Below are 18,147 nucleotides of genomic sequence, written 5' to 3' on the forward strand. Positions count from 1 at the left end.
TTCTTAGCATTTCTCCAAAATTCAAATTTAGAATACACTCTCACGCATGCTTGGCTAACTCTTTTAATGCTAGTAACATCCTTCAGTCATTAAAACCCTTTGAAATACACGTAAAGTCCTTAAAACCAAGATTTCGAGTAGGCGCCCGCTTTTTTTGCAAAAGAGTGTAGTTAGTAACTAAATAAAAATAAATTTAGAACCTTGTTTGTCTATTTTCTTTATATATTATAACTAAATAGTGTTTTCTCAAGGTCACAGGGGCCCCATGATCCTAATGTGCCCAGGGCCTCAAATAGTTTAAAGACGGCCCTAAACATATACCGATGTTTTAACAAAATAAATTATCTTTTATCTAAAACTGATTTATTTATTTATTTATTTATTTATTTAGGCACACCAACAACTTATTTACAAATACTTTCACATATATAAGTAAACTATTGTAATAAGTCCTGCGTAAATATGTTAATTACAGGTGCGCACAACGTTCAAATTAAAAATAACTTAAATTAAACTAAACCAAACTATGCATAACAAAAATAATAATAAAAAAAAAAAGAAGAAGAATCGATAGAGGTAAATGACAAGGTACTATTCAAATTGGTCAATTTTGTGCAAACTAAACTGATCGTCCTTACTCATAAAAGTTCGACTGCGGCGCCATCTATTGGATTCGATGGTATCAAATCATACTGTAAAGGCAGCATCACTCAAAGGGATTTTTTGATCAGTTGGTTGAGTCTTTTAAGAGCGAGGTTACAAATAGAAACTGACTCATGTAGATTCTAGATGAAATTCTAGGCAGCTAGATAGAGAAGAAACTTTTTTAAGGTTGAAAGAGGAATTAAATAGGCAGGCCATATTATACTGAATATGCATGTAGATTGAGAACCTATTACTGTTGAAGAATAAGAACCGCCCTCGTACTTAGACGCTGGTACAATATATAAGATACTTCTATTGTCAGAATAAAACAATAAAAACATTACAAAGTGAATTTATTGAACAACTAGTTACAATGTTCACGCTTAACGTTGCAGCTCAGCAGACATTTAACTAAATATAGTAATATGATATTGTCGTTATAATAATACACTTCATTTGATATACTTTGCTTATAATAGGCCACACAACATTACACATAGCTTCTTAGTTTTTTTAATAAAGCTTGGTGAAAAATGGTAGAAATCGCCCTTTTGATGGCAATACCGCTTTTTAAATGTCATCGTTTAAGAATTTTATTTTTGTTAGTAAAAAAAAGTAATGTTGTTATTTATTTATATTTATGTTACCCAACGATCTACGTATTTATTTACCTTATTCCGAGCAATATTTTAGTAACAATTTTTCTCCAAGCTCTACTGAAGTCCATACAACAATTTAAGACCTAAATAAAATCTCTACGATGTAGAAAACATGAAACAAACACTTTGAGGTTTCGTTAGTTAAAGCTCTCGCTTTCTATATAAAGCAGGACAGGATTATGTACTAGGAAATCATAAAACCAGCCGATTTAAGCACTTTGCCTACTCCATGGAACATGATAGACTCCATGTAGCCCCGTCGGACTCTCGTCTGATTAACCGGACTTAGTCTATGTTATAACGGCGGCACTTTCAAGGTGATGCTGTCAGTTTGTAAGTTGCAACTCGCTTGCACGTTGACCGTCGATCTGTTATGCCTCATATGTGATTTTACAAGATCTGAGTTTACGAGAGCAGCCATTAAACTGAGCTCTCCCGCTAAAACTGTGGCGCAGATCAAGGAAGCTAATCGGGCAGAATTTTCTGCTGGCCGTGCTCCGGCGCCTTTAACCCCTAGAATATCCAAACAGGCACCCTGACCTGTGAGGATAGTCCCCCCACCTACTGTGCCAACTTCCAAAGAAGGCATGGTACAAGTCACATACAAATCTTCTCCATTTTCGCCACAAACCTCCATGTTTGTCGAACAATTCGAGCTGGTGACGTTCTGAGCCGGGTCTTGGCCTGTAGCTATGTATATAGCTGTCACCATATTTGCTGCGTGAGCGTTATTCCCGCCTATGGAACCAGCAAGAGCAGATCCCGAGAGATTCTTTATCTTGTTGCACCTAGCCAGAGTTTTGGCATCAGTTTTAAAGATCGTTCTTAAACTATCGTGGGATATCGTCGTTTCACAAACCACTCGTTTCCCTCTTCCCTTAACCCAGTTAATAGCTGCGGCTTTTTTGTCCGAGCAGTAGTTACCAGACAAGCTTATAACTTCCATGTCTGGGAAGTAGTTTTTGAGGAGTTTGAGAGCATTTTCAGCGCCTTTTGAGACCATGTTCATACCCATAGCGTCCCCTGTGGTAGCCCTGAATCTTAGGTATAGTGTTGCGCCGTCAACTCCTATGTGAATTTCTTGGAGTCGAGCGAAACGCGATGTGGAGTCGAAAGCTTCTTTGATGAGTGCGTAGTTGTCTTTATTGTCTATCCACTGTCGGCATTCGTGAGCTCTGACCACGTTAGGTAATTTTATAGCTGGTGCTCTTGTCATGCCCACATCTTCAACCACGCTTGTAACTCCTCGGGAACCGATGGCCTTAGCTCCTCTGTTTGTCGAAGCTACTAGAGCCCCCTCTGTTGTAGCCATAGGAATCATATACGGCTTACCATCAACGACCAAAGGCCCAGCATACCCGACTGGCACACCAACATAACCGATCACATTTTCGCAGCAGGCGTTCAAAACTTTAGAATAATCATAATTTAAGTAAGGCAGTTGTTTTATAGCTAATTCAGTCTGGAACCTAGACCCGACTACTTTTCTACGCAGTCTTACGCCACGTAAAGGGTCTCCTAAGACCGCTTCGAGTCTGTGTAAAGGAATATGGGATTGTTCAACCAACATTACGACTTCTTCGTCACTCAAAGAGTTGCAGGCTCCCTCAGATCTGTATATTTCGAGGCATTCCGCCATTGGACGCTTTTTGGAGTTTAATTTAGCAGCGGAAGAGCTCGGAGAAAGCGTAGGCCATTCATCTTCCAATACTCCCTCCGTTTGCGTGGAAACCTCAGAATTCGAGTCATCTCCTACTGAGAATTTAGGCTTACTCCGAGCTGGTTCTTGTACTACTTCTTTCACCGTCATATCATTCATGTCAATAACCCAGTTTCGTTGCTCCTCAAAGAATACAAACTTTATAATCAAGGCACAGAGCAGTGTCGCTATGACTATGTAATCCGCAGAAACGGAAAACCATTTGATATACGAATGTAATAAAATATTATCATTTGTGGAAGGAGTTAATATGTCTATGGGACCTTCGATGATCCCGTTGTCATTGCTCCAGGGCCATCTGCTGGTGAGATGAACGCACAGCAGCCCTGCAGCCATTATCATCTTCACTCTCTGAACCACTGGGTTCGGTTTGAGATCGGCTTCAGAAAACGGACTGTCTGGCGACATTTCTTTGCGTCCTGAAGCGAAATCTGCGACTAGAGAGAGGCAGGCTGGGTAGAACGTCACGAAGACCAGATAGTCTACTAATAGAGCTAGACAGGCGAAGGTGCACATGTGTTCTAGTCTGGGAACCCCAGATAGGGCTCCAACTCCCACTAGTAAGACTGCTAGCAGAGTATCGAGGGTCGCTGTTGGCCCAAGCAAAGCCAGCGCCCGTCCAACCCTCTTTCCTTGGTCTTCTCCAGCCGACCATCCTGCCTTCGCCATTCTCGCCCCCCTAGCCACATCAGCGACTAACAGAAACAAGAAGGGGGCATCCTTAATACTCGCCAGTTCGCTCCAAAACAAACTGGCGACAGCTGAAGTGAAAATAAAGCTTGCAAACGTGGAAAACACCCCGGCAATGATGAGAAGATACTTAGAAGCTATTTTGTGAAGATTTGAGATTTGATAATAGGCGTATAAGAGGGCTGCGCAGCGTACGAAGGTCATGATGACGGCGTCAGCGGCTTGGTACTCCGCTTCTAGCCCGGGACAGGCCCTGGCCCAGCCTGCGCAGTGTTCCGACCTGTTCCCAGGGCCATTCCTCTCGACGCTGGCTGCGCAGGCCAGTAGGGCTAATGTGGCCACGATGACCTCCCATTGGTGACGAGCGCAGAACTCCCCGTGAGCTCCCCAGACTTTCATTTCTACTGCTTAGCTGCTGGACAGCTGATATCTGGAAGGAAAGAGAATACTGTGGTTTAGATCAAAGAACATCATCATCTTCAAAGCCTTTTCCCGACTATGTTGGGGTCGGCTTCTAGTCTAACCGGGTCCAGCTGAGTACCAGTGATACAAGGAGCGACTACCCTATCTGACCGCCTCAACCCAGTTACCCGGCCAACCCAATACCAAGAGATGGTACGACTGGTGTCAGACTTACTTTGAGTATGAATTTAAGATAACATAAATAATAGGATGTGTCATATAATGTAACGTCGTAAGTATTACATGCTCAATTCAGATTTTGGTTGTATAGCTCATTTATTTTTTTTCAAAAATGTTTGTTATTCAAAAACCTAGGACAATATACATTTTGCTGAATTTTTAAAGACACTTGACTAGTTAAAATAAATTGCAAAACATTAAAAAATACATTAATTTATCCTTGAAGTATGTCACGAGAAGGTCCAATGATACACCTACAATATAATTTTCATTTCAAATTCAAACCTTGAAATAAATGGAATTTGTAAAAATTATAAGTAGGTTCTAGTAGTTACCAAGTAGGTACACAACTAAAAAAATAGTAGGTAAGTAGTAAAATCTGCTGTAAATGATAAAATATTTGACTAGAAAGACAAGTTTTTGGAAACCGGAAAGTTTTCAATCTAAATATAGAAACTGGGTAACTCAGAACTTGCTAAAATAAGACTTATCTAAACAGTGATTCCGCTAAACAGTTACGTTTGTAAACATCAGTTCTGAGTAAGAATATAAATGCGTGTGAATTTGTTTGTTTACAACGCTTTCACGAAGCTAATGAACCGATTTAGACGAAGTTTGGTGGCAAATTAGACCTTAAAACACTTATCCCACAAGCAACGTTTTTTGGTGTTATATTAGACCCCTTTATCCTAAAGTTATAAGCGTATTTTTTTCGCAAAAGTTTAATTTAAAGAGTATCTGAAGTGACAAGTTTCCGTCAGCAGTTTCACTTGCTGAGGAAACTACTTTTTTACAGTTTACAGTTACAGCCTTTTTATCGTCCCACTGCTGGGCTTTTTTTTTTAACGACGTCAAAAATCATCAAATGGCCCCTCCCGCTGTGGGTTAGCAGCGGTGAGGGAGTGTCAGACTCTTACTGACTAAAAACCGTCGTGTTCCGTTATAGGCCTTTTATGTACCAGGGCCGCGGTATCTCTTTCGAACAACCCGCAGCCCCGGCAGGCCTTGGCCCTGCTGGGCCCCGCTAGGGTTGCTGACATCTCTTTGAGGAGCGCGTGGAACAACGCGCGCCGTTGACACGGGTCTGTCGTCTAAGCAGACAGAGGGACGATGAGCCACCCGAACTCACCGCCCAGAGACCCACGCCTACGGTGGCCGGGAGTCATCACGCGACACCCGGCGCCCATGGTGTCTACCTGGTCCAGCGCGGCGGCCGGGATGAGAGGTGCGTACTCTCTGGCGTTCCGCCTCCTCCTTCTCGAGCATGACCGCTTCGCAGAAGGAGGCAACGGCATCCCATTCCCTCTCGCCCCGGACCATGGCCTGAACCAGGGCCGGACGCGAGAGGTCGCCGCCGCCCAAAGCCTCGACGCCCCACTGCTGGGCGGCCTCCTCTCACACGGAGAAGGATTGAGCGTTAATATAATATAACTACTTTTTTACTATTTTTTATTTATTTATCACAAAATACATCTATTATTACAGGGGAACCTAATGCAATAGTTTCAACCAACTTCCTGCACCCAGGTAAAAAGAAGCCTATATGTCATTCTGATTTACAAGCTACATTATTGGCAAGTTTCATCAACATTCATTTAACCGTTTTTTGCCTGAGAAGACCCAACATATACATACTTTCGCGTTTATAATATTACCTACATAGTAGGATGAATTGATTAGGCTAACTAAACGCAAGAAAATCCGCGATCTAAACCGCATATACAAATAAACAGTTACCCTACGATCCACATACACAGTTTTAAGACCATCCACATACCGAGTGACCCAGTGAAACCGGTTACAACCAACAGCTGACTGGCCGTGACAGCTTTCTACAAACCGATGACATTTTAAAGGTATTTTTATTAAAAAAACAAACGAAAGTTATATTCTGTTTTTAAGGGTTTTTAAAACATCTGTTTTTGATGTTGCTTTTCCGGGATGCGATGAAAATTTCTTTAATCAGTAAATCACATTTTTTTTGATTGTCTGGGGACCGTATTTTTTGAATGTTAAAGGTTGCCAGAAAGACCTATCTACTTTTACTATGTATAAATTCCCAGTTACACTTTTGATTATGTTTTCTAGGTACCAAATTAGGTTTACCAACTGCACTGCAATACGTAATTAAATAGGTATCAAATATTATACAGCTGAAGAATTTGTTTGTTTCAAAAGTTATCTCAAAAACCGATTTGAAAAAAATCTTTCCGTGTCAGATTTTTCACATTTGCCCAATATACCTAAAACCAATTGACGTCAATACAGGAACCCTTTTGAAAATCAACCACTATAAAAATATGCGCAGACGCAAACTATAATACCAAGCAATAAAACATAAAGTACCCTCATTGCATGCGAGTCACGTAGTCTCCGAGACGATGATATTAATCGAATTCAGTGTAGAACTGCGGTCTTACGAATGCTGAATTGGTATTCTGCCCATGTGGATAATAGGAGTACAAGACTGTATGACAATTGTGATGATTTCTGATAAAATATAAGTAGCTTTAGGAAGAAATAGAATAATACAGGTACTAGTAGGTACTACTCATGTCGTTTTATGAGGATCACCGTCTACCCTTTTCCCAAGTATGTTGGGGTCGACTTTTAGTCTTACAGGATGCAAATGAGAACCAGTGTTTGCGTGGAGCGACTACCTATCTGACCTCCTCAGCCCAGTTACTCGGGCAAATCGATACTCCTTGGTAAGATTGGTAGTCAGACTTTCTGGCTTCTGACTAAGTACTCGTAACGACTAAAGATGTTCAAATGGCAGCTGAGATACCCCAATTTAACGTGCCTTTGAAAACATGGAGGAACGAGTCGTGACAAGATGGTCACCCATCCATTGACGGATTGCACCAAGCCTTGTTGAATTTTATGATCGATCTATCCTAGATACTCAGCCATGAGCTACAATGTATAAATCTGGATCACAGACAAAAAAGCAGAACTTAAAAAACGAGTTACACCTTTAAAAACATACGATAGATACATAGTTTCTCTGGAAACCAAATTAGCAATACCATAAAAACTAGACAGTTGATACCCAAATCATTTTCGACTTTACCAACTAAGTTGTAAAGGCGAAAATTGTGTGTACCATTGAATAATGTATGCGCAGTATTTCATAATGGATGTATATGTGACCTTGCTAGACGTTGGTAAAGAAAATTCTGTTTGAATAACCTTAAGACCTATATTTTCTATGATTTTGAGGTTATGGAAATTAATATAGAAGGTATCTTCTGCCTAGCCTTTTCCCAACTATATTGGGGTCGGCTTCATCTAAAAGGATGTAGCTGAGTACCAGTGTGCCACATGGAGCAGCTACGTATTAGACGTGCTCATTTCTCAACTCTTTTAAAAGTTCTGGTTAAAAGAAAAAGTATAGGGGTTCTAAAGTATCCTGAAGTTATCCTGACCAATATAGTTCGTTTTTTGGACAACCATAATTACACATTAATTGCAACCTAACAGCAATGTCAAAGGTTAATGAAAAAGAAAAATATCATATTAAAACTACGTTACTACGTTAGGGGAGGCCCGGCTGCGGGCTTAACATTGTAAATTAAAAAATGAGTTTTTATGTCTTAAACCTAATTGCCACGGAGACAAGTAACCTAAGAGAGAGATATAGGATATTATTTATCCAGATGCAATCGGTAGTTCTTCTCGAAATGCGGTCGAAGTCCAAGTAATGATGATGAAGATTGCTCAAACTAAATCATTACAAAATTTGACTAATGCGCTATATATCTTGTAGCGGTCAGCCAAACGAGAAAATCTGGTCAAACCGGTTTGTATTCAAATAGACCGCTTAACAACAGTTTGTTAATTTTTCTAAGTTGACCTTTATTAAGTATTAGTGGTTTACGGAGACTTAACTCTGGTTTTAAAAGATGTACTTGATTCACCTGCATAATAAATTATCAATATTTTACATACCCTTCCTCGATAAATGAGCCAAAACACATTTTTTTCAAATGGCTGTAAAGAGAAAAACAAATGCCATATTGTGGCCTAGCTCATTCCTAATAATAATATTTAGGTGGTTTCCAGTCTAATCGGATGCACCTGAGTACTAGTGTGCCACATGGAGCGGCTGCTTATCTGGCCTGCTCAACCCAGTTACCTTCGCCAGGATTCAATCTATATTCATAACTTTTATCCAAATCCAATATGTATTTTTTGTATAAAAAGGTAACTTTGCACATTTTCTATTTCAAAAATACATATTTATATCTTTAGCCCAAACATATTCAACTCCCTACTAGATCTCGTTCGCGGTTTTCATCAGATTCCCATAGCAATCATATCGAGGGTACAGTGCTAAAACCCAATATGTGTGAAATTGTTACTTTCGAGATAATCAATGTTAAAATGCTCAAGAACAAAAATACATATTGAATTCAAATAAAAACATTAAAATTACTATTTGTTTTAAAAAGCATACGTAAACATTGCCATAGCTTCTAGCCTGCCCTATCAAGTCCTATGGCGTGTAACGGTGTAAGCGTATGGTGAGGACATACGTGTGTGCCATAGGAGAAAGTTGTCAACATAGTTTAACTGAGTGCGCAGTTATCCTGACTTCGTTTTCGAACTTGGAGAGATAATACATAGTAATATGTAATCCTTTCTGAGTTTTGAGTTTGTAAGGGATGATTGAAAGAATATATGGTTAAAGCAAGCTCTGAAGTATGATTGTGCGGATTCGAGGTCAGGTAATGCAACTTTTTAAGTATATCTTGGACACCAATAACTAAGTAAAGGTGAAGGAATAATATACATCCTGAGAAAACTCGAGATTTTAAGGTCTGATTTCGTCATTTATCTTTTTTCAGTTATATGGTGGTGATTAACGCTCAAACCTTCTCTGTGTGAGAAGAGGCTTGAGCCTAGCAGTGGGACAGTAGAGAGGCTGATGGGAATGAGGCATAGATACAACACTACTCGCTTCATAAATACCGTGATTTGTTTTATGGAAACCCATCTAGCTCTATAAGTACATACTTAGTTTTTGATGACGCTAGCGAATTTACAGCAATAAATCCTCTAACACGATTAAAAGAAGCTATAATTATTTTAAACGTTACACACAATGTAGACTGTATAGTTAGTCTAGCAATATTTCAAACAAAACGCAGTAGAGAATTTCCAAGTAGAGAATCTCCTTATTTTTTAAGTCGGTTGTTGTTGTTACAGCCTTTTTTATCGTCCCACTGCTGGGCACAGGTCTCCTCTCACACGGAGAAGGATTGAGCATTACCTAATCACCACGCTAGCTCAATGCGGGTTGGTAATTTCAGACTTTATAGTCCAGGTTTCCTCAGGATCTTTTCCTTCACCTTTTTATCAGCCATTGGTGTCTAAGATATACTTAGAAAGTACATACAAACTTAGAAAAGTTGCATTGGTAGGTGCCTGGCCTGTGAATCGAACCCACACCCTCATACTCGAGAGGTTGGTTCTTTACCCTCGAGGCCACCACGACTCAGATATCGAAATACAAGGAAATACTTCAAGGTTGAAAGTTAAAAGGGAGTAGCACCTTGACGTTCAAAAATGCTATTTTTAAACTTCACTGTTTGATTAAATCTGTGTTGAAGTTATTTTTAGGTGCAGACAAATAGTTTAATAAGATAAATGTGAGTTCGATAGTGAGATAACTTGCTTTAACGTCAACGGAAACAATAATGTATTGTCATTCAAATTTTTCGGCGGAAGCTGGTTTACGCATACATAGTTGGTATTTCTTTACAGAGCCATTTTCCCGCGGTTTCACCCGCGTTCCGTGGGAACTACTGCCCGTACCGGGATAAAATATAGCCTATGTTAATCGCAGATAATGTAGCTTTCTAATGTTGAAAGGATTTTTAAATCTGTGCATTAGTTTTTGAGTTTATCCATTACAAACAAACGAAGATACCTTTTTCCTCTTTATAATATTAGAATAGATAGATATGTATGTATGCAGTTCCTGACATAAGCACCTTAAAGTAAACAAACAAACCCCAGCGAATCAAAAACTTAACATTTTTATGAAAATTCGTCGCAAACATAAAATAGGAATACACTTTTGGTGATGCGTAACACATAATATTATCAGTGGCCCAATTTTAATATAATATGAATCACGCGCATATGATAAAGTCAATGATAAAATTTGAATATGAGACAAATCTTGTAGCTTAAGTATTTTTAAGATTTGCTGTTTGAGATGTTGCTATTTTTTACATCATCTGCCTAGCCTTTTCCCAACTATGTTGGGGTCGGCTTCCAGTCTAACCGGATTCAGCTGAGTATCAGTGCTTTACAGGGAGCGATTGCCTATCTGACCTCCACTACCCAGTTACCCCGCCAACCCAATACGCCGTGATTAGACTGGTTGTCAGACTTATTTGCTTCTGACTACCCGTAACGACTGCCAAAGATGTTCAATGACAGCAAACTTTTAACCGACTTCCCAAAAAGGAGGAGGTTCGACAGTTTTCACAAAGAAAAAGAAAGCAGCAAGACTATCATCATCTGGCTTGTCGTTAGCCTGTTTTAAAGTCATCAAAGTGAAATTTGGAAAAGTATAATAATAACTCTTATCTATAAAGCCTTAAATGACGAAAGTTTTTGTAACTTCCAAAGTTTTTAATCGGGGCTTCATCTTATATCTGCAACTGTTTAAGATATTCATCCATTTACTTTTTAGCCATTTCATCTTTTATATTTATCTAACTTTTTATTTCTGCGTTCTTATCTTTACGTTCGTACTCAGAACCTTATTTGGCGCTGTTCCTCAAGCATAGGGCTGCCATCCGTCCGGGTTTCCCCGGATTTGTCCTCGTTTGGAGGCCGTCCGGGGGCCGTCCGGGCGGGGTTTCAAGAAGTGTCCGGGGAAAACCCGGACACTTTTCATGTAAGGAAGCACCTCATTGAATTTAAGTATATGTTAATAGTAAAGGGATTACAAATTAGGTTCGGGGGAAAAATGCGATTTACGCCAAATGTCCGGGTTTTTTTAATGTTTGTCCGGGTTTGGCGAAATTCGAGATGGCAGCCCTACTCAAGCATCATATTTTGGACACCAATGGCTGATAAAAAGGTGAAGGAAAACATCTTGAAGAAACCTGGACTATAAAGTCTGAAATCACCAACCCGCATTGAGCAAGCGTGGTGGTGTGAGAGGAGGCCAGCTTCTATCTTCCGTCAGCGATTTCATTTGCGTCCCGTGGGTACTTCTTCGCGTTTTAGCATGAAAGTAGCTATATAGCCCTAGTCGATGAATAGCCTATCTAATACAGAGATCCTTGCCCAAATCGGGCCAGTAAACAAACTTTAAGTACTTTAAGTGTAGTTTTACACAGTTTTTTTTAATGGTTTATCCATAAGTTTTCAGTTGTGAGCGTGGATAAACGTATTTTCTTTTAGGATAGGCATAATAATCCCGAAATTCAAAATTACAGGTTTATTTTGAATATCTTGAACTTTGGTCATTGTTTACAATTCAATAAACGTATCTCCATTCAGTTAGTTTCGAAATGTTAACTCATTAGTAGTCAATTAAGAAATGTTGACCCCGCATTTGCTAAATGAATGAATTAATTACCATTTAATCCGAATAAATATTGTTGTTGTTTATATTTTGAATGTTTGGTAAAAACATACTTTTTAGCCGGCTGCGGGAAGTAGGTCCGGACGCGGATGGCCATCAGGCGGATTTGAGAAAACTATGATAGCGGGCTAGCTAGGTGATTAAATCTGCAGACCACTCAATATGAACGGACGCGGGTGATTTTTTTTTTCTCCAAAAAAAGAAAAAGAAAATTAAGATTTCGCAGAAATTGCTTACTATTTGCTAGGTATATAATTTTAGCAACAACCACATAGGAACGGTTTCGTAAAAAATCACTAAAAGTAAATAAATCATCTACATAAATTAAGTACATTTGCAATTATAAATACTCGGAGCAAAGATCTGATTACAAATTCACGTAGTTTTTTATGGAGACTGTATTTATTGTTGTAAAATGTATAATTTAAACATCACATGTACATACTTGATATTTATTATATGTTCAGATTTCCATGTATGGCGTGACAATGTATTTATTTTGGTTCGGGAAAAACCGCGGGTTTTTGTTTGTATGTACAAAGGTAAATGAAGGTTTTCTAGGTAACTGGGTTGAGGAGGTAAGATAGGCAGTCGCTCCATGTGGCACACTGGTATTCAGCTGCATCCAGTGAGAGTGGAATGCGTACCTCAACATCCCAATTTTATTTGGTTTGGGCAGCATGTCTTCTTCTTTCATAGTCTTCTATCTGCCGTCATCTAACAGGTAACATTCAACCACAAAAGAGTGGGAAAAGGCTAAACAGATTATGGGTAGTGCAGGATGCAGGCCAGTTAAAACCAGTCCTCTTTGGAATCATGTACAGGTGAGAACAGAAATTTTTGAAGTAAAGAACACGACGGTATTTAGTCAGTAAGAGTCTGACACTCCCTCACCGCTGCTAACCCACAGCGGGAGGGGTCATTTGATGATTTTTGGCGTCGTTAAAAAACGAAGGTCGAACAGCGGGAGCCAGCTAGTAATGTATACTTGTATGGCTTGAAACCAAAATAATCCTGACTCAAACTCCTATGTGCTAATCAGTTAAAACGCAATTTTACATCAATTAGAAACTACAGGTAATACTGTGTTAACTACTGAACAGCCAATAAATACTACTATACTAATATAAAAAAGAGGAAATATATATTGTTTGTATGTATGTGAAGAGCTCTGAAACTTTGTTTACAAGTTAAATAGTCTAAATTCTACGGCAACACACAGACATTTCATTCATCATCATGATCTCACCATAGGACGTCCACTGCTGAGCATAGGCCTCCCCCTTAGATCTCCACAGATACCTGTTGGAGGCGACCTGCATCCAGCGTCTACCAGCAACATTTCATTACAAGGTATTAAAATTTCTGCTATTTTATAGAATTCATTTTAAAAATGATTCATATGTTACATGCAAAGATAAGAGCATGATATGATGAAATAACATGCCATAATTTTGATTATATTTTGATATACTATAAAAACTATGAAAAATTATGGCATAAAGACTGTTTGCCGGAAACGGCAGGTGTTCTCATATTATGAGATCAGCCAGCTGTGCAGGACCTATGATAGTGCACAAGCATTTGCGCAGAAGCCAGCTGTGCATTCCCTTGTTTAATATTTTACTATTTAGTATCCTTAAATCATGAGTTCAGACTAGAGAATCATACTTTTTTAGTTATCAGAAAACTTGAAAATGGTAATGTGGGCTAAAATTAAAAATTCCTACTTGTTATTTTAGTAATTAGAATTATTGAACAACATTCTACTTTTGGTATGTTGTATTTCTTAGAAGTTTGCTAAATTCTTATTGGAATCCAATTGAACTAATATTTAATTTTTTGACAAAACCTCATTAATAATTTCCTCTATACTTTCTATTCAAGATTCCTTTGCCATAAGAAAAATAAATAAATAACAAAATTGTCTATGATCTAGAAAGTGTGTCAAGAATCAAGTACTTCCGCACGTTAGTAGGTCACTACAGTTCACTATTTATCAACAACGAAAACCGTATTTTCTGTTAATATTAACTTACGTGATAATATTTGCCGGCGGAACACACTGTTTTTCTGCACGTTAAAACCTTCTCATGTTCACTTCGAACTGATTAACGTACGCACACACGCAATCTTTTATGTAAACCATTGCCATCGAACAATGTAATTTTTCATTCATTTCAGAGTGAAAAAGAACTGAATACTTACATCTACACACTGATAAACGTACGTAAATAGTACCAGAACATATCGCAGTCGAGATCTCTCTTTATTATTCAAATTAATTGAATAAATACACAACCCGTTTCCTCTCAAATTTCACTTTTTTGTAATAATCAAATTAAATATTTTTACTCACCAGTAGAGTATTTTGTTAAGCTGGTAATTATTAAAACTTTGTTCACGATTTTTGGTGTCTGAGCAATTGATTTTCGCTTTGATTTATAGCTCAGATTTATTTAAAAAATAAAAATATTGTCAGCGTAACACACTTCTCGCCATTTTCGGGGTGACTGACGTAAATAGAGATACGCAAGAACTGTCGGTCGATACCTTAACAGTATCGATAATTTTGTCCGAAATCGAGTAGTTCTGGTATCGATACTTTTGTGTAGATGTTAATCAGGGATCGATATTTTACGAAGGTATAGAAACTAACGTTGAATTGCTAAAGTTTTGATAAAATTTAATTCATGTACTATCGCATTTCAACCAATTTATATGTTCCATCGTTAAGACAAACAGTTCTTAAATAAGTCTTAGATATCAGCTTTATGAAAAAAAAGCGTTTGGTTGTTATCACAGTGGCTGATTATCACAAGCAAATAGTACAGCTTAAATAAAATCACGTAGTACTTTGATGTAAACATTTATATTAGAAAGTAATCGATATATATTCAATACTCTTCAGGTATAGATTCTAATGAAACGATACCCGTCTCGAGTAAAATATCGATAATTTGGTAATCCCTCTGGGTGCAACACTTTTTTCTACCATTCCCTTACTGTCAATGTCAAAAGTGGTGAAGGTAATGTTGCTATAGTTTTTAGTAATTTCTACCATTATTACAAAAAAGGTTTGCTTCTTTTTGTTGACAACCTACCTACACATAGACATTATGTCCTACACCACTAATATTATGTGTGCATGGATGTATAAATACTACGGATGTGTGTCCATGGCACACCAACTTCCAAAGCTATGTAAAAAATATTTTTCTTAACTTTTTAGCCTTCTAGAAACCGATAGTTATTACTTTCAGTAGGTAGGATACCTACGCTAAACTACTTAACTTATTAATTATTCTAAATGACATGTATAAAATAAAAGCCTGCTCACAAGATACAAATTGTGTATTACCGAAGAATATCGTTCACAAGAACTTCTATTAACAACGTCATTATTGTAGCAGACCGACTTGGTAAACTCAAAAACGAGCCATCAACAGGAGTATCAAAAATTTCCCCTTTCCTGAAACAGTACTTCCTGAAAGACATTCTCGTTCTATTCTTCGCTGAAGCTTTGTTTGGCATATCTTCTACGAACGCTTCGTAAAACGCGTAAAAATATGGTATGACGACGGTCCTTCCGAACCAATGCCAAAGCAAAATAAAAAATGCAGTTAAAAGAAATACTTGGCAGAAGACATAGAAGTAGTATGGAAATATGATGGGATCCGGCGTGGTTAGGCGAGTAATCTTGCAGACAACCCATTGTATCATCATCCAGTAGACCAGGCACTGGTTTGCTCCCGCGCAGATGGAGCAGCAGCAGTCCCATAGCCGTGCGCATAGTATGTAAGGAAAGCAGAACACTTCCCACCAGTTATATCGGAATACATCGTCCGTCTGCGCGTGGAACGGCTCGCCATGTAATTGAGTTTCATCATCACACCGAAACCTCTCTACACGTTCCCTCGTCTTTGGCGCCATATTAGAATTTTATCCTCGATTTTTCAGTCCTTACAAAGCACTGGTACTCAGCTGCATCCGGTTAGTTAGTTATCCTCGAACTAAAATTTCAGTCCTTGTAAAGCACTGATACTCAGCTACATCCGGTTAGATTGGAAGCCGACCCCAACATAGTTGGGAAAAAGGCTAGGCAAATGATGAAACTTAGACTAAAATTTATCTTCGCTATGAGTACAAACTCATAATTTGGAATGAATAAATTTACATTTATTCATTTGCTCTTGGTATTTAGAACTAAAATATTAAAATTTTAGACTGCAACATAACTTATCCTAACGTCGTACATTATTGACTGACTAACTGACAACATAGTGACATTATCTGCACGTAAATCTCTAAATAGTTGCAAACAAGAAGTTCATAACATAAACTTTATGATACAGGTAATGTAAGTACGGATTTCATCTATGTTCACTGCAAAACAGCTGGCCAATATGAGATAAGGTTTGGAAATGAAAACGGTGCAAAAATTACAGGTGAATAATGTGTTTCCCTCGGCAGGCAAGTGAAACTGCGGAATAATTATATTAGCTTGTAATTTATCTTGGTATGCTTATGGTGAGCGCTCAGAGCACAGATGAAGTTTTTTTTTGAAGAATCAGTGAAGGCAAGCCTGTTTACATCTGAAGAGTCGTAATCTATATAATAAAGAGGGACCATTTCTTGTTTGTACAAAGGCTCTGAAATTACTGGATCAATTTGAAGAATTTTTTCACTGTTAGAAAGCTACTTTTCCTGAGTAGCGTAGGCTCCACGGGCAGTAGTAAATAAATGAGTATATTTCTTTGCACATTTTTATTGAAAAACTTGGTTTAAAAAAACTTCTATTAAAAAAGTTATCACAGATGAACCGGTTGTCAAAGGCGCGGAGTTTTGAGCTATAGGCGTATTGAATACTTCACCTTTCCTAAAACAATACTTTCTAAATGACGCTCTTGTAGTGTTTCTTATCAAGTCTTTCGGTGGGAAGAATGCTTCATAAACCGCTCTTAAAAACGGCAAAAATACACTTTTACCAAAGAAGAACCAGATTAAAAGAAATCCAACGGTTAAGACAATGACTTGACAATACATGTAGAAATAATACGGGAATATGATGGGATCTGGTGTAGTTAGTCGTTGTAGTTTGCAACAACAGTACTGGATGCACATTAGGCAGATCATGCATTGGTTGGCGCCGGCGCAGATGGTCGAACAGAAGTCCCATACCTTCGAGCACATGGAGTAGGGTAAACATAAGATTTCCCATATGCTGTAACTGCCTGCATCGTCAGTCTGCACGTAGAACCTCTCTGCTCCCACGTCTTCGCATTTCATATCTGGCTGTTTTCTTTTCTTCTTTTTATTCTTGTTTTTCTTCATTTTGGAAGCTAATCGTTTCATAAAATTGCAAGATTATTCTTTGGTAAGTGTTGTCACTGTTAAAAACAATAGATGAGTGGTAGTTTTATTAGAAAGAATACTGTATGAAGAACGTAAGAATAGTAAAGAACTGTAAAGAAATATAACACATGTTTAACCATAATTGCCCGGGTAAATTGGTTGAGAAGGTCAGATAAGCAGTCGCTCCTTGTGGCACACTGGTACCCAGCCGCATGTGGTTACACTGGAAGAACATAGTTGGGAAAAGGCTCGGCAGATGATGAAACGATGAACGTAATCAAATGCATCAAATCTGCCAGGATATATGTAGGTTTGTTGATGATAAGGCTTGCCTTTTTCAGTATAGAACTATTTCATTGAAATATTGTAATTTCTTTTTTCAGTTGTTCTTTGAGCAAGTTTACAAGTGCAAAAATCGTTCAGTAAAGAATGCCTAAAGAGAGAATTGAATATATAATTCCTCAAACCAACCTGGATTATGGTATAGTTCTGCGCAGTGAAACTTACTGAAATTAATGGAAATATCACTAAGTACTTAGTATTTTATACAAATTGGCGATATCTCTGGTAATATATAATATAGAGACTAAGTTTTGTGTAAATAAATTAGAAATAAAACTACAATAAACAAGTTCATGTCACGCATTGATTGATTGACATAAAATACAGATTATCGTATTTTGACTTTGAAGCTCCATACGCTCATATACCTTTGTGAATAAAAATGAACTCCTTGTCTTTTGACTCCATGACAGGTCAAGTCAGTTGTCATTACTGTCACGACAAACTGTCACTTATCATTGTCTATGGTTAGTTGCGTGTTT

General features: G+C 38.2%; 1 protein-coding gene and 1 long non-coding RNA gene across 2 annotated transcripts; both read right to left on the minus strand.

The window, feature by feature from the left end:
* Positions 1 to 981: 981 nt before the first annotated feature.
* LOC124643356 (3-hydroxy-3-methylglutaryl-coenzyme A reductase) lies at positions 982 to 14,486 on the minus strand. The gene is made up of 2 exons (XM_047182318.1): positions 14,328 to 14,486; positions 982 to 4,144 (listed from the first exon to the last, which is right to left on the minus strand). The coding sequence occupies exon 2, from the start codon at positions 4,111 to 4,113 to the stop codon at positions 1,600 to 1,602; it is 2,514 nt and encodes an 837-aa protein (XP_047038274.1). The 5' UTR covers positions 4,114 to 4,144; positions 14,328 to 14,486; the 3' UTR covers positions 982 to 1,599.
* Positions 14,487 to 16,720: 2,234 nt separating this feature from the next.
* LOC124643430 lies at positions 16,721 to 17,936 on the minus strand. Its single transcript, XR_006985944.1, has 2 exons — positions 17,795 to 17,936; positions 16,721 to 17,358 (listed from the first exon to the last, which is right to left on the minus strand). It is a non-coding gene; the product is annotated as an uncharacterized LOC124643430 (long non-coding RNA).
* Positions 17,937 to 18,147: the final 211 nt, after the last annotated feature.

The sequence above is a fragment of the Helicoverpa zea genome, chromosome 27, assembly GCF_022581195.2.
Source record: "Helicoverpa zea isolate HzStark_Cry1AcR chromosome 27, ilHelZeax1.1, whole genome shotgun sequence".
NCBI lineage: Eukaryota > Metazoa > Arthropoda > Insecta > Lepidoptera > Noctuidae > Helicoverpa > Helicoverpa zea.

Coding starts and splice junctions, on each gene's coding strand:
- LOC124643356 (XM_047182318.1), bottom strand. CDS start 4,113: ATGAAAGTCTGGGGAGCTCACGGGGAGTTCTGCGCTCGTCACCAATGG.